Source organism: Lingula anatina, chromosome 8 (assembly GCF_051362555.1).
Source record: "Lingula anatina isolate TDL-2025a chromosome 8, LinAna3.0, whole genome shotgun sequence".
In the NCBI taxonomy this organism is placed as follows: Eukaryota; Metazoa; Brachiopoda; class Lingulata; order Lingulida; family Lingulidae; genus Lingula; species Lingula anatina.
Genome location: NC_141774.1, coordinates 4,205,061 through 4,225,517, shown reverse-complemented (window position 1 = coordinate 4,225,517; position 20,457 = coordinate 4,205,061). Strand labels below are relative to the sequence as shown.

The window sequence follows — 20,457 nt, the reverse complement described above, 5'->3', positions numbered from 1 at the left end:
TTATCATCTCTGTCAGGCGATGTAACCGTCCTATACTATTTTTTGGATGTCTGTGGATATTCGTATTCGTATACTGAAAGTACTCAAAATAAAAATTTCTTATGGGGCACTGAACTCCAACTAAGGGCCCAGCATTATGTATATCGTGACCTACGTTACAACCCAAATCTTCCAAAAATGAAAACCACGTCGATATTTTTCTTCCTTAAAATAATTTAAAAAAATCACATTAAGCGGTATCCTTTCAACCACACAGAATCCAAGGTAAAAGACTGACCTTTTTCTCGTAAACTACAATTTGCAATCTCTTTCATGAACAACCAGATGTGGGGGACATGGAGCGACAAAGTAATACATCTCGGACCTTTTCAGTCGTTTTAAATAGTTTTCTTAGCTGAAAATGTGTTGCATATTTTCATTATTTAATATTTTTCACGGGAGATATGCACAAGTGTGTGAAAAACGCATGCTTCTTAATTGGTCCTTTTTCACGCAGTACCGGTATCTCTGGATATTGAACATAGCACAAAAACAATGAGATAATCTGTTAATTTTAATTAAAATGTACATGTACGCTTTGGGTAAAAAGATTTCGACCAAAACGGGAGACTTGTTCAAAACACGCTGAAATGATAAAAAAACACAACAGTTTGGCTCGACGTCCATGAACGGCAGCCACATGTAACAATGCAGAACTGAAGGAGCATGGCGCTCAAACTACTGGACCTAGGAGTGTAAAATTCGGCTGGGGATGTCATAATGATCTCACGAAGGAGACAAAAAATCGCCTGCGAACCTGTATAACCTGTTTGACTGGTGATCTAAACGGGTCCATTGTCGGTGTCTTCTGATCATAATGTGAATTGACCCACAGAAAACCAGGGAGTAAATACGTGTAAGTAAATAAGTATAGGTATTACAACAATATAATACATCCTGTATTTCCTATTCAAATATCAAGCAATACGCAAAGTATCAAAGCACTTACAGTAGTGCGTTAAAGCGTTGCGCAACGTGCAGCTCCTATTTCCTACTTGAAGGAAGTTCGAAAACTGCCATGTCATGCATCGAAGACAAACAACGAAGTTGGAAGTTGATATATATATTGTCAGTGTTTTTTGGAAGACGGTTGGGTGCGTAAGAAGCATACCTGAATAACAAAAGATTCTAAAACTTTCAATTTGATAACCCAGACTAAGAAAGGAAAACTCTCAACACACTCAAGAAGGATGTGGATCTGCGTTTGGTACTTAAATTTTGAATGATATTGTCCATTGTCATGTTTTTTTTTTTTTTTTTTTTTTTTTTTTTTAAGCAAAGAGGGAATGCCATTTCGTATAACTCAGCAAAGTGCGATGCACGACCACTTTACTATTTGCTGTCACCGTTAAATATATAAACTCAGAGTGTGATTCATGATTTAATGCGGTCAACTTAGTCATAATGCATGATAAAAAAAGCACTCCGAGAGCGCAGACCTCCGCCAAGGCAGCGATTATTATTGATTATTGATTGATTATTGATCCGGAACATCACCAAAAACTAGCCATCTCTTCCTTGGCCCACTTCTGAGAGTTCCTGAAAATTTCATCAAAATCGGTCCATAACTTGTTAAGTTATGTTAATGAGAAACAAACAGACAGCCAAACAGGGGCGAAAACATAACCTCCTTGGCGGAGGTAAAAAAAAAACACAACGGCGTGGTCCAAACTCTATAATGATTTGCAGCCCACGGGTGAACAAAACAACCACTGTGGGCCACAGATCCAAGTTATATTTAACCATTGAATATTAAATCAAAAGAGCAAGTGTTCTTTTCGAAAGGTGCCGATTAAGTACATTTTTCGAGGTTTAAAAAAACGCAGTTTCGATCACAGCCCAGGCTTGGGTAGAACGCTTTGTAATGCTTAGTCGTTGTAATTCAGAATGCACAGTTTGATCGTCTTGACATTGAAAAAAGAACTCCATCCTTTCAAACTCTCATTCATAACAAAAGAGAAGGAAATCTTGGATGTTCGAAATTTTGCCAAACAAAGTCGGTTTTATAATATAACCCCTCTATCCAGGGTCATTTCCAGGATTATTTGAAGGGGGAGTGGGGGGGGGGGGGGTCCGCTAGGACTCATCATTTGGCGATGAGACATCAAAGGTTATTATTTACAAACATTTTTGCACAAATTTCGTTTGTAGGGTTGCATATAGACCCCCCCTAGATGTCAAATATTCAATAGCACCCGTCGTCCTAAATATTATATATTTAGCTTGAGCAATTAACAATGTTACTTAGCTTGTCCGATTACTTAGTGGTTGCCAAACAGAATGAAGTTTGATCGTCTTGATCCTGAAAATGAACTTCAAGTGAACTTCAGTGAATTCCAATGGACATGCAGTACGTTAATGCAAAATACATGTATGTCAGTATAACAAAAAGATGTACTCTGTTTCTTTTTCAAATGTCAAGCAATACATGGTCGAATAACTGTTCCTGAAAGCGAATCCTGCCCTGTCAGTTTTTGTTCCATTGAATTTAAATAAGTATGATTTTCATTCCAGACTCGCCTTTTTTTTGTCATCTTTGTCATAAAAACGTCTGAGCAGTTTCTGTTCAAAATAAATAACAATAGAAATTTTATGGTAGAATACTTTTTGTAAAAGTATTTTCTTATTAAATCTTTCTTACATTGGTAATTATTTGCCCATTTTGCTTAATAATGACTCGACGTTCAAAGCTTCAGTGATAGGGATCTAGCTTACGCTGTCTCTAAAGCCTAAGTCCCAACTACGTTTTGGACGCACGGTTTTTTAGGTTCCTTGCGTCCGGCTAGGACGTACATGTAGCTAGATCGCAGGGAAGGAATCAAGTAATTGGTGAAAAGTTTCTACGTGCTGTTTGCCTCCTCCAAAAGTCGCACGATGGACGTGCTACCCACGCACGAACTCCCACGTTTTCCCCATTCTTTTTCTTTTTCTTGTTTTTTTTTTTTTTTTTTTTTTTTTTTTTTTTTTTTTGGCCGTAGAGCACACGTACGTTTGGTTGAGACTTAGGTTTAAGTTGTCCCGAAAAAAACTACGTCATGCCTTCTTTCAGCACAATCACGTTCAGCGTCACTGAATTCATTTCTAAAAATGGAATTATTGCGCATGCCTTGGGAACTTTGACATTTCCAGGGCTACAAAACTGAGAGTTGGGCGTTTTCACCTCCAGTTGGCGCGTTACCGTTGAAAAGACCCCTGCTATCCCGTGGCCTCGCTGACACTCACTATGAACAAGCTGAAGTGGTTCGCCGTGCTCTTAGGCATCATGCTTCTAGTGGAGATGTTTGATGAATCGGAAGGTAAGCATAACATTATGAGAGTTAAAAGGAGAGATAATTTCATCTTGGTTTTGTTCCACAGTTTTTTACTGAGTTTCGATCCTTCACAAAACTGGCAAACATCTTAAGTGCCTAGTTCCGTCAAAAAAAAAATGATTTAAGTGAAATGATTAAAATGAAACTTTAAAATTATGACAAACAGCAGTAAGGACATGGTGATATCTAAAGAGAGCATCTGCATGTTACCACAGAGAAAAATTCTTGTTAATTCCACTTTTAGGTATTTTCTGGCATGCCCGCCGCCGCCGCCGCCACTGCAGCCGCCGCCGCCGCCGTCGCGGCCATGGTACCACCCACATTCACGTCCATGGCGATAGCAATGAGCTGGAAGACGGCCAGGAGACGGGTGAGGGGGCCGGCGACGAGGTAAGAAAATTCACACGGAGCATTATTGGACCACTACTAAACCGTTTTTTTGATAGATAGAATCAGTGAGATCATCAGCGGAGCTATAAGTGAAGCTTTTTAGTGGATTTATTATTATTTTTATAATAATGAAATGACTATTTTAAAACCTATAATGTTATAATACAGTGTATTTACTGGCCTATCAAAGTTAATTGTTTTTATCCTGGTTGGGTGCAATTTTTTAAAAGATCTTGCAATGAAATTTTATAATTGCTAGGGATTTTTACAATCTGCAGATTTTTCATTTCATGCCATATCAAATATTATCTTTTATAAAATATTTATCAAAATATCAATGTATTTTTAAAATCTTTATGCACAACCGTCAATCACTGCAATGTTAACTTTTTAAATTATTTTGGAGATGGAACGTTCGGGTAGAAATGTTCTTTATTTCATGTAAGAACTGCAGCAGTAGCATTATTCACATTGTAAAAGCTATTATCCTGGCAAATGTTTTCGGCATTACAGCTCCTTCAACAGTTGTTACGAACTGAGGCTGACAACGATGACAACGATGATAACGATGAGGATGAGGAAGAGGATGATGACGAATGAATAAGTCAACCCATATTTTAAGAAAGCCTTGAGAGAGAGAGAGAGAGAACACAGAGACAAAATTTCAAGTGCACATATCAATTCACAATCTTAGTGGGGAATGTTCAAATTTACCAGTTTAGTTCCCAATTCAGAACATGTAGACTACTGCAAATTATTCCATATTACCTAACACCCACTCAGTGGCGGATCCAGACATATTTTCTGACAGTCTTCCAAATTATCTGTGTTGCGCCATCCCCCATTTCTGACCGTCTTCCGACAGAAAAAATAGATACCCGTCTATGTAAACTTGAAAATCTGACCGTCTTCCGGAAGACGACCTAAATCCGCCCCTGCCATTATCCAACACAAGCAAGGCTTTCTGAATAAGTTTGAGTGACCCGGATTCTGAGAACAACCATAGTAGATAACGCATGCGCACACGGACATATGCAGACAAAGACAGACTGATATATATATATATATTCAGACGTTTTGTTTTTTCTCTCTGTTATTCGATTTACCTTTCGACTGTTGTATTTTTAAAGTTTCAAATTGTTGATATAGTTATGGTTAGATTCTTAGAATAAATCTCAAATCGCAGATTGGACTTATATCTGAAATTACATAACTCTCGGAGTTATTTTGATTGTTTTCTTACGCTTTCGCTGATGTCATGAGGAAAACATATAGGCGGGAATATTATGCACTTCATACTCTCACAATATGTATGAATACCAAGTGACTTCCTGTATGAATTAAAATGATGAAGAGTTATACTTGTTTGCGGTGTATTTATTTTGCAATGTGAAACTGTCCTGAAATATTTACGATTGCAACAAACACATGGTATACGTGGCGGACGATAGAGTCGTGACAAAAAAAAAATAAATAAAATAATAATAATAATAAATAATAAATAAATAAATAAAAATAAAATAAAATAAAATAAAATAAATAATAAAAATAAAAATAAAAATCGGTTTGACCTTCCAAATTCTTCACGAACTCTAGGCAATATTATTAACAATCTTTCTTCGCGGTTTTGTACCTAAAACATAAATATCATTTTGAATTATGTTACGAATATAATTCTTCAAAAGGGAAAAGTATTATCCATTCTTTATTAAGTTCGGTGCTTTGTTCAGTCACCGTTAAATTTATGCTCCCAAAAGTATACTCCATCGGCATATTTATTATGGGCAAATAATTCATAACAGGCCGTAATCTGAAGCATGTGAGGCATTTGTTTCGGTGATTTTGTATCGCTAAGCGCGGTGAGTTTTTTTGGGAAGGAACTTATGTATACCGGCGGCAAAATACTTTTTAAAATATTTTTTCGCCCACTCTCCCGACAACAAGCGACACAGATAACAGCTAACAACACACGATATAAGCTTGTATCGATAAACATCTAAAAAAAAAAGGTGCTTATTGTTTTGAATCCCATTATTCACTCAAACCCAAACCGGTTACCATGGTTACTGCAGAAGTTGTTATCTAAATTTAACTCACTGCAATGCCAAACTGGTATAATTGCACGGTTAAAGTTCAATTGGATTTGACTTAATGATAGAATAAAACTGCATGCTCAAAAGACAACATTTTCTAGAATTGGGAACAAGGCCCCATTTTATGTGTCGGGACTCAATGTGTGAGGAGAGACACTGACAGACAAATGATACAGCTAAAGTGACAATATATTGCACCAGGTATGACAAAGTAATGATTGTGTTCCTGACTTCGGATATGAGAGGCTGGAGCAGCAATTAATGAGCAGGAGCGAGTTGTAATCGCATCCTTACCAGAATATCATGGTATATATGAGCCCGCGTGTGGCGTGTGTGTGTATGAGAGAGGTAGAGAGAGAGAGAGAGAGAGAGAGAGATTTTATGCGGAGTCTTCATAAAATTTCATTTTCCTCAGACATTCTATTATCCACTTTTGGGACAAACCATTCTGATAAAACAGACATAAAACACTTGCTTGAGAGAAGGTGCTGGGGCAGTGTGAAAACAAGCGAATTGTGGGTGCAAAATACGCGCCGCATATAATTTTGTATTATCTCAAAGATAATCGTCAAATGCATTCAATTATGGTTATTTGTCAAAGCACATTTTCAGATTATAAACTAAATTTCGCCCATCCCGACCTTAATTTGTAACTATCTTTGTAGGCAGCATATGTCTTTATTCTGTCTGTGTGTGTGTGTGTGTGTGTCTGTGTGTGTGTGTGTGTGTGTGTGTGTGTGTGTGTGTCTGTGTGTGTGTGTGTGTGTGTGTGTGTGTGTGTTAGTGAGTGTGTTCTGTTCAGCAATACATTTTAATGCATTGGCGTAGCATTCAAGATCAAACGATATGAAACAGATGTCTTTTCTCCCTGTCAATATAACGATACAGTAATTCACATAAGCGGTTCTATGGTGTAATGGTTAGCACTCTGGACTTTGAATCCAGCGATCCGAGTTCAAATCTCGGTAGAACCTTTCGTCCTTTCTTTTGAAACAATCGCAGAAGTAGAATTGTCGTTCAACGTTGCCATACTGATGAAAAAGCGGCCAACATATATAAACTGGGTATGGGTATTTTTTGTGTGTTACAAAATAGCGATAAGAAAAATTGAGAATTAAAAAAAATATATTTACATACTTAATTTCATCTAAATCACGAAATGAAAGCCGCACTTTAGTTTGATACATCTGTCAAGCAAATAATTTAAAATTGTAACCCAATGGTTTGACTTCAAACGTGCACTGAAATAAATACTTGCAATTATTTGAAACTCATGAGGTAACATTTTTTATTCAATTCACCATAATACACACACACACACACGCACACACACACACACACACACACACACAGAGAGAGAGAGAGAGAGAGAGAGAGAGAGAGAGAGAGAGAGAGAGAAATGAGTTCAAGAAATTTTATAAACTCACCAAATAAGTGGACTTTTTCACCCGAAGATCTAGCGCTTGCAATCTACACATACAAAACATTTCTTATTTCTTAACTGATAACAACTACTTGTGCCTTTCACCGTTCAGTGTGTAAATATCGAATAATCCAACGTTATGACAACGGTAATCCCGGTAATCCCGCGCTTATGACGTCATATCATTGTTATGTTAGATGACGTTATAAGCCTAGTCACGTCACGTAGGGATTGGCTCGTTGTTGGGGTGACGATGGCTGTGTGTGTGTGTGTGTGTGTGTGTGTGTGTGTGTGTGTGGGCGTGCGTGTGCGTGTGTGTTTGTGTGTGTGCGAGTGTGTCTGTCTTTGTGTGTCATATTCAGGGACATGCGGTTTTAATTATTGATGATAATGCCATGTTCGCAGACTGGCGATGCGCGGGGTGAAATATATATATATATATATATATATATATATATATATATATATATATATATATATATATATATATATATATATACGGCTCATGGCCTATTGATTGTTATGGCAGATTAATACATGTATATGTACAGCCCAACTGTCCCTCTCTGTGAGAAAGTAGAAAGTTTCCATTTGATCCGTAACTTTTCAGCGAAGCTTCTGTGTCTCTGTGGTAACTTCGCCGTCTTGGACACAGCTAGACACTTCAACGTGGGTTCGAATCCTAAGATTTCCAATGTTTCTTTTTGATCGAAATAATTTCTAAAAATTGCGTTTGATTACTATAAGAGGAAACTCGTACGTAGGGAGTGTGGGTGGATCATTAACGGCGCAGTCGGTAGCGTGCTTGGTTCCAAAAAAGTACATGAGCAAACAATGGTAACTGCAAGTCACGAATTCAAATCGCAGATGACCCATGTCGCATCACCACAGCAACGAGCTGGACCCGCAAGCGAAAACGAATTCAGGCTCCGTGGGTCCCGGCAAATTGCCTTTTGCATAAAAATCCGATATAGTTAAGAATTAGTAAACGATTTTGACAACAACTTATTGCTCGTCATTATCATAAAATCTGCGTCGTCAATTATATTTTTTTTCTCTTTGCTTTAAAGTCTTTAAAAAGATACTTTGTCGGGGATGGTCAATGATCTCTATCCTTTACCAACTACGCAACAGATCAAAACTGAACTGAATCAGTGCCTTACCCGGCATGGCGTCATGCATGTCAAACTGCTCTTGCATCTAAAAAATGCTTTCTGCTCGTTGGAATTAACAACAAGAAAAGAATTTGTTTCAAAAGCCACACTGCCGCTGTTGCTTTACAGAATCATGCGCTTTATTTCTATGCCCCCCCCCCCCCCCTTTGGCCTTGCTTATCAAGACTGTACATACATTTATACAGTACCCAGGGAAACTCCACTGTGGGCGTTGAAATGGCAAAGACTACTACCAACTAAAATCACTCAATTTGTGAACCGTTTGGCTCTTATCGTGCTCTGTAACGTGACAGGTGAAGTCGAGCGCAAACAAAGTGTAAATCAAAATTTAAATAACAGCATCTGAAATCATTTAACTAGGAACGTTCCGGGCAGGCTTAACTTTCCCAGCATAACACAGTGGCGGATTTGGGGGGGGGGTCTGAAGAAAAGATCACACTATTTTTCTTCTGAATCATAGTTCTAAACCGTACCAAGTGGCACAGTTCGTCCTCTAAAATACCAATATTTTCGACCCCTTTATTGGGCCCTGGACCCCACGCCAAGGGGGGGGGGTCGACATCGCAACCGCGGACCCCCACCCCCTTCAAAAAATCCTGAATTCGCCCCTGTGTGCGTGTGTGAGATAGTGAGTGAGTGTGTTATATTCAGCAATACATGTTAATTGTAGTAGCATTTAAGATCAAACGATATTAAGCAGCGTTTCATTTTCCGTGTGATTATAATGATATGTTATTGGTTATACGTGGTTCTATGGTGTAATGGTTCGCACTCTGGACTCTGAATCCAGCGATCCGAGTTCAAATCTCGGTAGAATCTGTCTTTTTTTTTTTCCTCCCCTCCTCCTCCACCACCACGGGATATATATATATATATATATATATATATATATATATATATATATATATATATATATATATATATATATATATATATATGTTTACTGTGGCACATTATCCAACCACTGTGGAACATTATCTAACCATGTGTACAAAATCCACTGGCACATAAACCACGTAACATTGGCCGGTGTGCTGTGCCTCCTTTGTGTGACAGGTCGCCGTTGGACGGTCAAAGAACGCACGGTGACCGCAAAGGTCGCACAAAAAAACATTTATGCATCGCCGAGAACGCCATTGTCGTGTTAAGAAATGAGTTCCTGACTTGGAAAATGGGAGGGTGGAGCAGCAATGAGCAGGAGCGAGTTGCAATTGCATCCCTACCAGATTATCATGGTAAAAATGAGCCCGCGTGTGGCGTGTGTGTGTATGAGAGAGAGAGAGAGATTTTATGCGGAGTCTTCATACAGGCCCGTAGCCAGCAATTTCAAAAGGGGGGTTCTTTTTCTGAAAAAGTGGACCTTTTTCCATAAAAACTTTATGTACCTAGATCAAATTTTACCCAGAGTGGACCTTTTCCCACCAAAAGGGGCGGTTCTTTCGAACCCCCCGAACCCCCCCTGGCTACGGGCCTGTCATATCTCTTTGTAAATATGTCTACATTTGCTCAAATGTGTATGTGTTAGTGAATGAGTGTGTTCTATTCAGCAATACATGTTAATTGGCGTAGCATTCAAGATCAAACGATAAAAAGCAGCCACGCGTCCTTCCTGTCATTATAATGATATATAGCTTTCTTAAATAAGTGGTTCTATGGTGTAATGGTTAGCACTCTGGACTTTGAATCCAGCGATCCGAGTTCAAATCTCGGTAGAACCTTTCATTTTTCCTTTTGAAAACAATCGAGGAAGTAAAATTGTTGCTTAAGCCCCCTTTACACTGGACGGCGTCCCTTCTGCGTCCAGCAGTTCGGCCCCATTTGAGAGTTAAAGAATTATAATACTTTACGTGCCGACAACTGGCCGATCATTGAGCATTCATTCTGATACCAAATCAATGCTCGTGCCTCCTTATTAAGACCACAGCGATGACAAATTTCATGGTCGCAGTAAGGACGCCGTCCAGTGTAAAGGGGGTATTAACATTGCCATACTGATAGACCAGAAAAGCACTCCGAGAGCGCAGACCTCCGCCAAGGCAGTAATTTATTATTATTACTGATTATTGATTGATTATTGATCCAGATCCACACCAAAAACTAATCACTTCTAAGTTTACCCATTTCTGACCTACCCTGAAAATTCCATCGAAATTCATCCATAACTTTTTGAGCTATGTTGATGACAGACAGACAAACAAACAAACAGGGGTGAAAACATAACCTCCTTGGCGGAGGTAAAAAGCAGCCTCTCTCTCTCTCTCTCTCTCTCTCTCTCTATATATATATATATATATATATATATATATATATATATATACTTCGAATGAGGCTCCATAAGGTTATTGCACAGGTAAGGGTTAGACGCAGGTATCAGGGTCAGTATATAGGGTACGGTAAATGCCAGCTGTATATAATAATAAAAAAGGACTATGGTTCTTAGCAACTCGAGACAAGAATGGTAGAAAGTCTCCAATAAAAAAAAAATGCAAGATTATATGGATTTAATATTTAAATTAAATATGTGCGTGCGAGAGTGTCTGTCTGTGCGTGCGTTATATTCAAGGATATGCAGTAACATAACGTAGCATTTTATATTAAACGATATAAAACAGCCATGTATGCATCCCGTGATTATAATAAAATAAACATGATATATGTGGTTCTATGGTTAGCACTCTGGACTCTGAATCCAGCGATCCGAGTTCAAATCTCGGTAGAACCTCTCCTTTTTGCTTTTATTCCTCGCCCCCCCCCCCCCCCCCCCCCCCCCCCCCCCGCCCGGAAGGGGAAGAGTTGCGTTTGCATCCCCACCAGATTATCATGGTGTATATGCGCGCGCGTGTGTGTGTAAGGTTCGATTTTAGGTTCACAGATGGAGAAGAAGTTAGCAACAAGAGTCGTGGATTTCCAAACAGCTTTATTCCCACTGCCTAAGTCCTCCTCTCTAACCACCACCTGTTCTCTTTATATCTACCTTAATGTCTCATTTAAATACGACCTTATAATAAGTCTTTCTAGTCTAGGCGCGGGCGCCGCGACATCATAGGGGCGGGGCACATGCTAAGGGGCGCCGCGACATCCTAGGGGCGTGGGACATGCGACGGGGCGCCACCGGGGCGTCCCTTACAGGTTATAATGATATAAAAGTGGGTATAATGAGTAATTCTGATATCTGGCTGTATGGTGTAATGGTTAGCACTTTGAATTTGAATCCGAGTTCAAATCTCGGTAGAACCTTTCGTTCTTTCTTTCAAAACAACCGCAGAGCTTTTAGGTGCCGTTCAACGTTGCCCATAACACAAGTGGCCTCTCTATATAAACTTGGTATGGGTATATTGCATGTGTGTTAAAAAATTACTATACGAAAAAAATCTGTATTTAAAATTTCATCTAAACCACGAAATAAAGACCACAAGATAGTGTCAATGAATCCTCTGTGAAACAAATATTTCATTTATTGTAATCTAATGATTTTATTCTAAATGTGCACTGAAATAAATACATGTACCTGTCCACTGCAAACACTTGAAACTTATGTGCCATTTTGAGCGAAGAGGTAACGTTTGTTTATGCAATTCAACATTATAGAGCAAGGGCACTCACACACATATACAAACACACACACAAACACGAGAAGAGAAAGAAAACGGAAACTGATAAGAATTCAAGAAATTCTATAAACTCACCAAATAATTGGACTTTTTCACCCGAAGATCTAGTGCTTGTAATCTACACATACGAAACATTTCTTGTTTCTTAACTGATAACAACTTCTTGTGGAATATACTGTTTAACATGAAAACACTGCTTAATCCAACGTTATGACAACGGCTACGCGGTAATCCCGCATTTATGACGTCATATTGCTAGATGACGTTTTGCGCCATGTTTACGTTTCGCGTCACGTAGGGATTGGCTCATTGTTCAGCAGACAATGGCGGTTTCCGGTGTGCAAACACTCGGTAAAAGACGAAACATTGCTATATTTTCTATTTGATTTGCAAAATATCGGTTTTGAAAGCTAACATCATCCTTGCTATCTTTATTGGTTACTTTCTAGCAAAAACTAACAAAAATATCTCTTTATATCTGCAAATACTTTTTATCGAAAATTATTCATTATATAGTATTAACATACATTTGGCCAGTTCAATACATACTATTTGACAGGTTTTTCCAGTAATTTCACCACTCTAATACCTGTAGAAAAAAATGACCATTTATCCCGCGTATGAAGAAAGTGAACCTTGATTTCACGCGAAAAAAAAAATCTATGACAGAAATGGTAGTCCTAGGAATTAAAGACTGAGGTTCCATAAGGTTTCCACAGGTAAGGGTTAGACGTGGAGGTATCAGAGTCAGTAAATGAAGTAAATGTCTTAGAGAATCGTGAAAAGAATGGCAGAACGTCTCCAATAAAATAACAAAAATGCATGATTACGTGGAGTATGTATTTGATATTTCATTGTTTGTGTGCGAGTGTGTGTGTGTCTGTGTGTGCGTTATATTCCGGGATACGCGGTTACATGTTTCATCTAAAATTGACGTAGCATTTAAAATCAAACGATAGAAATCAGACGTGTGTTCACGGCGAGATTTTAACAAAACATATACTACATGTGGTTCTATGGTGTAATGGTTAGCACTCTGGACTCTGAATCCAGCGATCCGAGTTCAAATCTCGGTAGAACCTCTTTTTTTTTTTTTAAATATTCCTCCCCCCCCACCCCCTCTTCCAGTATATGTTCATTGTGACACAGTATCCAACTATGTGTACAAAATACATGGGAATTTAAAGCCCCTTTTACACTAGACGGCAATGTACAGATACTGATCGCGCTTTCTATAGTTTTGCATTACCTTAAAGACTGCATTCCCACAGATTTAGATCGATCCAGCTGGATCGACCTAACTCCCTGGGGCTCACGCTAAATTGCTGTCAGCCGAGCGCGCACGGAAGTTAATTACCCCCTTACAGCTTTTAGTAGGCGGGACAGACATTTAAGCCGGCTAAGCTGACATGAATCTAGTGAGACTCCCCACGGGGATAGATCGATCTAAAGTTTGTGGGAATGCAGTCAAAGATAATTGTCAAATTTATTCAATTATGATTCTTCGCCAAAGCACTTTTTCCTCTATTACCAAATAAAATTTGCATTTTCAAATCATTGACTAAATTTCGCCCATCCCGACCCGAATTAGTAACTATCTCTTGGCAATATTGTCTACATTTAATCGAGTGTGTGTGTCTGTTTACAATTGTGTGTTAGTCAGTGATTGTTTCATATTCAGCAATACATGTTAATTGTGGTAGCATTTAATATAGTATGATATTAAACAGTCGTTCATTTTCCCTATGGTTAAAATAATATGAAATGTGTGTATAATTGGTTCTATGGTGTAATGGTTAGCACTCTGGACTTTGAATCCAGCGATCCGAGTTCAAGTCTCGGTAGAACCTTTCGTTCTTTCTTTTGAAACAACCTCAGAAGTTAGTGTCTTCAACGTTGCCCTTAACAAATTACCATACTAATGAATAAGCGTCTCCTCTAAATAGACTGGGTATGGGCACTTATAGTCCCTTACCTACACTGGTCTATCGTTTCATTGTGTGAAAAGCTCCAGTGGCCAGACAATTTTCACGGTGCCATGAAGATAAACAGTTAAAAAATACCCACAATAAATTCGGCAACCGTAGGATGCGCCAACATATAGATAATTGCGATGGTATTTATGCCGAAATATCAAAATGAATAGCCCTGCCGTTCCAATCGGCAATCCTCGACTGTCGAGTGCGGAGACATCCGAGTAGTTCCAAGTGCTGCCGTTCTACCCTTTAAACCAATCAAAGCAACGGAAAGGGGTCACGTGATCACTTGACCTACATCTCATCGATGTAAACAATGAATTTCCATGCGAAGCTTGCACATTTAATAGATGATTCCCATGCGTTGTTTCAATAAAAAAAATAAGTCCTAGGTTTTTAAAATCGATGTCAATATCGAGAGAAAGATTTAAATAGTTGGAGAATACGTGTATTTTAGGTGTATTTATATAATTGGCTAAATGATGACGTGAATTCACGGTTAAAAGGTATGTAGTATAGCCCGTACACTGTGCATTGTACCACTTCTACAATCGCACACAGGTCACACTATTACCCAATATAGTGATGATATAATCACTTGCATGTATGTTCAGTAATGTTACATTGAATGCATTTTAAATTCTCAGGTGTGTTAAAGCGCATATAATCACTTAAAATTATTTGACTCAATATTTTACACTGATAAATAGTACAAACTACATAGGTATTCATGTGGGCTGTCTGTTTATGAAGCTGGCAAGTGCTCAAAAAATTATTTCAAAAATATGTAAGTGCTTCACTAGGTAGAATAATTGAGTTTTTTATGTTCAAGTTTATCTTTAAATTGCAGAGGTACAATTTTTAAAGAAGTTTGATTATTGCAATTAATTGCAGCATTGTCTAGTAACAACAGCATATTAAAAGAAATAACAGCTCACATTTAACAAGGCTTTTATGATATATATTATATTTTTTCCAACTTAATTATTTAAACTGTGAAATTATAACTTTCTACATTTCTTGTGCATATCTGAAAAAGATTAATAAAATGCCATTCGAACAGGTACACTTAAAATTTTGCAAATGGATTTTAGGTCTAAGAAAGCAGGCTAGCAATACCATTTTTTTAGAGCTGAGCTTGGCAGTTACCCTATTATTTCAATTATAACTAAACCTGTCTAAAGATTAGTCTTAGACTGGAACAACTACTAGTAGATAATAGAACTGTAAATCAGGTGCACAGTCTTGAGCAAGATACAAAGGGAAACACATGGACAGAATCTATCCGAAGATAACAACCCACCAAAGAAATTATATCAAATAGAAAACCTTTTGGAAATATTGAACATAAAAATCGAAAAACACTTCTGGCAGGAATTAAATAGCTCAATCTCAAACAAATTAAGGACATACAAAACAATAAAAAAATATTATGAATGTGAAAATTACATCAAAATGAGTGTCTCCCCATTAAATATCAAAACACTTGCAAAAATTAGACTAAGTGACCACAACTTTTTTTTTACAAATAGTGCAGATAGCTGGCAGCACTGGTGACTTTGATATACCAAACCCTGAGACTGATCTCAATTTCTTGGGAGATGGACCTTGTATTTTGGGAAGAGTACAACTGGTTGATGGTTCTGTAAAAGAAGCAAAATAACATTTTACTTTTCATACCATATATATTAGTGCATTATAATGTGCAGATACTGACTACTACAGAAACAACTTTAACGTTGGATAAATATTCAAGTGGGTGTAACAAAGATATGTAAAAATAGTAATGTGCTCAAAATTCAGTTATAAAAACAGTTGCCCTGTATAAATAAAAAGACAACATAGAATACATATTTCAAATAAAAACATCTGGATACCTGGATACACAAATGATTTAGCAAATACAGAGCAGACCGCAAATCCTTGATTGTTGCAAGTGCAATTGTATATACAATCACTATGATTTAACTATAAAATAAATGAATAATAATGAAATAAGATAAGACAGTCGCATGTGAGTTTATCACATGATTGACACCAAGTGATATTGACAACTATAATTACATATATCCTCATGATTCAAAGGGCATAGGGTAGGTATAGGATTCAATGTATTAGTGGCTCAGCATGTTCCTTTTATGAGGAACTAAGCTGTAACAAACTATAGGCAAATGAGACCCACTGTTTAATATTTGTTGCAACTAAGACAAATTAATCAAGCTTAAAGATCTAATAATTAATAGGGAGCCCACTAGCATTCTGCTGCCCAGATTAATATCAGATGCCTTGAATAAAAGTGACTCTTCTCTTTAAACTGAACTATATCTACCAGTCACCCTACTCATTATCATTATTCCTTAATTGATACTGTTTGTCAACGTATTTCTTTATTGATACTATTTATGTATAACTTTACTGATTCTATTCATAAGGGAAAGTTACAAGGATTATTCCTAACAGTCCTAATTAAATTAATCACATTGCAGCTTGTTCTGTGAAAAGCTATCCTACTTTTTCTGGCTCACAAGATACAGTAAATATTCCTTAAAATACATTCTCATTGAAGTTGGGCTTAGCCTATACATATTTATATTCACTAATGGTTGCACATGTGCAGCAATGTATTGGGGGGGAGGAACACTCCACAAATAACAGAAAAGATTCTACCATGATACTTAAGCCTCTGTCTCATAAAATCCCACCATAACATTTGTTTGTATATCTTGTTGTGTGAAGCCTTACATTATTTTGTGTAAATGCAATGCTAATTATGATAAATATGGATGAACTAATAATGAGATGTTAATCATGGCAAGAACATACAGCTAGCTTAGGCTGTATTCCCAGAGCTTTTAGATTGATCTGTCCCCGCGGGGAGTCTAACTAGATTACTGTCAGATAATCCGGCTTAAATGTCCGTCCCGCCTACTACAAGCTGTAAGGGGGTATTTAACTTTCGTGTCCGCCCCACTGACAGCTGTTTAGCGTGAACCCCTAAAGTAGATCTATCTAATCTCTGGAAATGGGGTCTTATTCAACAGAGAGGAGTTGTTTCATATCTTAAAACCTTTAAGTATTTACAAATAAAATAATAATAACACTAATAAACTTTTTTATCATTTTCTTATTTTCTTTCTTTCATATCACTTTTATCAGTCACATATTGATATGTAACATCAGCCACTTACAATGTAAACATCACACGATCGGGGCTGACTTAAAAACAAATTACAATATGTTGACATACCTTCTTCAGCAGGACTGCCTTGTTTCTCAGCTTTCTCAAACTTCTTTGCCGCCTGAGATAGCCCCTTCTTGTTAATTAGCTTTCTGTAGCAAGAAAAGTGACATCGTGGTTTGGCTTCCAAATCGTCGAATCCTTATCTAAATCCGTACTGTACGGATCCACTGAACAGCAGCGGCTTCTCTGCTGCCAAATTTCAGCCATTGTTTCGCTGCGACTCTAAAAGTTTCCCAGCGAACACGTGTGATGGTATCTAGAGTCTCTTAATTAGCTACCTTCTTCTATGTGCATGCAACACGAAAGATGAGAATGTGGCGAAGATTTCGCGTCTCCCTCCTCAGACTCTTCATTACAGCCGACCATGCTGCTTTGTTTACATGGCATGGCCTGGTGGGAAGGTGACGTGACCCCCTTTCCGTTGCTTTGATTGGTTAATCTGATCTGAATCTGATTAAAAGCTCGAACGGCGGGGCTATTCATTTTGATGTTTCGGCATAAATACTACCGCAATTATCTATATGTTGCCGCACCTCTCGGTTGCCGAATTTATTGTGGATATTCTTTTACTGTTTATCTTAATGCACCGTGAAAATTGTTTGGCCACATCACATATTGAAGGAAAGAGCTTTTCTAAACGCTTTTATGCATATCAGGTGGGGGACTATTATTGTGTGTGTTACAAAATAACAGTACGAAAATTGCGAATTAAAAATATGTATTTACAAACAGAACCCACACAATGGTTTCATTGATCACTCTGTCAAACAGATACTTCATTTATTGTAATCCTATGATTTAATCCAAACGCTCGTTGAAATAAATACCTGTCCGCTGTAATTATTATATGTGCAATGTTGCACGGAGAGTTAAAATTTGTTATTGCATTTCACCAATATACAACAAGGGCACACACATACACACTAAGAAATTCTATAAACTCACAAAATAAGCAGACCTAGCGCTAGTAATGTACAGATGCTATACATTTTTTCAATTTTATTTCTTAACTCATAACGCCTTATTGTGGAATATACCGTTAACACACTGGATAATCCAACGTGATGACAAGATAATCCCGCACTTATGACGTAATATCATTGTTACGTTAGTTGATGTTTCGCGCTGTGTTTACCTTTCACGTTACGTAGTATTTTGGGATATGCGGTTTATATATTTCATAGAACTGGTTCTATGGTGTAATGGTTAGCACTCTGGACTCTGAATCCAGCGATCCGAGTTCAAGTCTCGGTAGAACCTTTCGGCTTCGTTTTTTAATGAATTCACCATAATACAACAAGGACACACACAACCGCACAGAGAAAAAAAAGAGTTCAAGGAATTGTATAAACTCATCAAATAAGTGGATTTTTTCACCAGAAGATCTAGCGCTTGTGATCTACAGACATGAAACATTTCACTTTTCATGGAATACACCGTTCAGTGAGGAAACATTGGATAATCTAACGTTATGACAACGGCTCCGCGATTATCCCGTACTTATGACGTCATATTATTGTTACGTGAGATGACGTTTCTAGCTGTGTTTGCGTTTCATGTCACGTTGGGATTGACTCATTGTTCGGGTGACAATGACCGTCTTGATGTGCAAACACTGAGTAAAAGACAAAGCATTGCCATTTCTTCATTTGTGAAATATTTGTTTCTAGAGCTAGCATCATCTTTGCTATCTTTTGTACTTCCTTTCTATCAAAAACAGAAGTATATCTTCATATTTGCACGTACTTTTATCGAAAATAATTCATTTTTACCATTCATATATATTTGGCCAGTTCAGTAAGTGCTATTTGACAAACATTTTTCCAGTAATCTCACCACTCCCACTACCTGTAGACAAAAGTATTTTTATCCCATGTACATTGTACGAAGAGTGCGAATCGTGATATAACGCGAAAAAAGCCTGTGACAGAAATGGTAGTCCCAGGAATTAAAGTCAGAGGTTCCGTATGGTTATTTCACAGGTAAGGGTTAGACACAGGTATCAGGGTCAGTATATGGAGTACGGTAAATGCCAGCTGTATATAATGATAAAAATGGACAATGGTTCCTAGCCAATAGCGACAAGAATGGTGGAAAGTCTCCAATATAATAAAAAATCATGATTATATGGATTGAGTATTTGATATTACATTGCGTGTGTGTGTGTGTGTATGTTATTCAGGGATATGAGTTTTTTCTCAAATGTGTGGTTCTTTGGTGTAATGGTTAGCACTCTGGACTCTGAATCCAGCGATCCGAGTTCAAATCTCGGTAGAACCTGTCCTTTTTACTTTTCCTCCCCTCCTCCTCCACCACCACGGGATATATATATATATATATATATATATATATATATATATTATCACATTATCCAACCACTGTGGAACATTATCCAACTACGTGTACAAAATACATGCGAACGTAACCCACGTTACACTGGGCGGTGTCCTTCCTGCGCCCTTTATGCGACCACGAAATTGGTCAGGTCGCTATTGAACGCTCAAACAACGCATGGTGATCGCTAAGCTCGCACAAAACGTTAAAGCATCGGAGAGGACGCCGTTGTCGCCGCAAAGTTTTGAGCATGATTTCCGAAAGTACAGAGAACGCAACATTTGATGCTCAATGGTCACTCAAACATCGCAGTTTGCACTTTGACCACTCAGAAGAGGCAGGCAGGTATTGCTGAATATTGTGGTAGCATTTTTAAATTACAAGATTCCTAAAAGATCAAACCATATTAAGCAGCCGTTCATTTCCCCTGTTTATAATGATATAGAGGTCACACTTAAGTGGTTCTATGGTGTAATGGTTAGCACTCTGGACTCTAAATCCAGCGATACGAGTTTAAATTTAGGTTGAACCTCTTTCATTTTTATTCCTCAACACCCTTCAGCTCCCCCCCTCCCCCCCCCCCCCCCGGAATATATATCTGTTCACTGTGGCACATTATGCAACAACGTGTGCAAAATACATGGGAACGTAATCCCCCATTACACTGGACGCTGTCCTTTCTGCCTCCTTTGTGCGACCATGTAACTTGCCAGGTCGTCGTTGAACGCTCAAAGAGCGCATGGTGATCACTAAGCTCGCATAAAACGTTATTTAAAGCATCACCAAGGAGCCCTTGCTCGCCGCAAAGTTTTGAGCATGATTTCCGAAAGTACAGAGAAAGCAACATTTGATGGTCAGTGGTCG

General features: G+C 38.0%; 1 protein-coding gene and 7 non-coding genes across 8 annotated transcripts; all 8 read left to right on the top strand.

Moving 5' to 3' along the window:
* Window positions 1–3,177: 3,177 nt before the first annotated feature.
* Window positions 3,178–5,099, top strand: LOC106166845 (uncharacterized). The gene is made up of 3 exons (XM_086994563.1): window positions 3,178–3,335; window positions 3,595–3,740; window positions 4,254–5,099. Exons 1-3 carry the CDS (start codon window positions 3,263–3,265, stop codon window positions 4,338–4,340), a joined length of 306 nt encoding a protein of 101 aa, XP_086850689.1. The 5' UTR covers window positions 3,178–3,262; the 3' UTR covers window positions 4,341–5,099.
* A 1,636-nt stretch (window positions 5,100–6,735) lies between these two features.
* Window positions 6,736–6,807, top strand: Trnaq-uug (transfer RNA glutamine (anticodon UUG)). The gene has a single exon. It is a non-coding gene; the product is annotated as a tRNA-Gln (tRNA).
* A 2,371-nt stretch (window positions 6,808–9,178) lies between these two features.
* Trnaq-cug (transfer RNA glutamine (anticodon CUG)) lies at window positions 9,179–9,250 on the top strand. The gene has a single exon. It is a non-coding gene; the product is annotated as a tRNA-Gln (tRNA).
* Window positions 9,251–10,077: 827 nt separating this feature from the next.
* Trnaq-uug (transfer RNA glutamine (anticodon UUG)) lies at window positions 10,078–10,149 on the top strand. Its single transcript has one exon. It is a non-coding gene; the product is annotated as a tRNA-Gln (tRNA).
* Window positions 10,150–13,052: 2,903 nt separating this feature from the next.
* Trnaq-cug (transfer RNA glutamine (anticodon CUG)) lies at window positions 13,053–13,124 on the top strand. The gene has a single exon. It is a non-coding gene; the product is annotated as a tRNA-Gln (tRNA).
* Window positions 13,125–13,820: 696 nt separating this feature from the next.
* Window positions 13,821–13,892, top strand: Trnaq-uug (transfer RNA glutamine (anticodon UUG)). The gene has a single exon. It is a non-coding gene; the product is annotated as a tRNA-Gln (tRNA).
* A 4,555-nt stretch (window positions 13,893–18,447) lies between these two features.
* Trnaq-cug (transfer RNA glutamine (anticodon CUG)) lies at window positions 18,448–18,519 on the top strand. The gene has a single exon. It is a non-coding gene; the product is annotated as a tRNA-Gln (tRNA).
* Window positions 18,520–19,467: 948 nt separating this feature from the next.
* Window positions 19,468–19,539, top strand: Trnaq-cug (transfer RNA glutamine (anticodon CUG)). Its single transcript has one exon. It is a non-coding gene; the product is annotated as a tRNA-Gln (tRNA).
* Window positions 19,540–20,457: the final 918 nt, after the last annotated feature.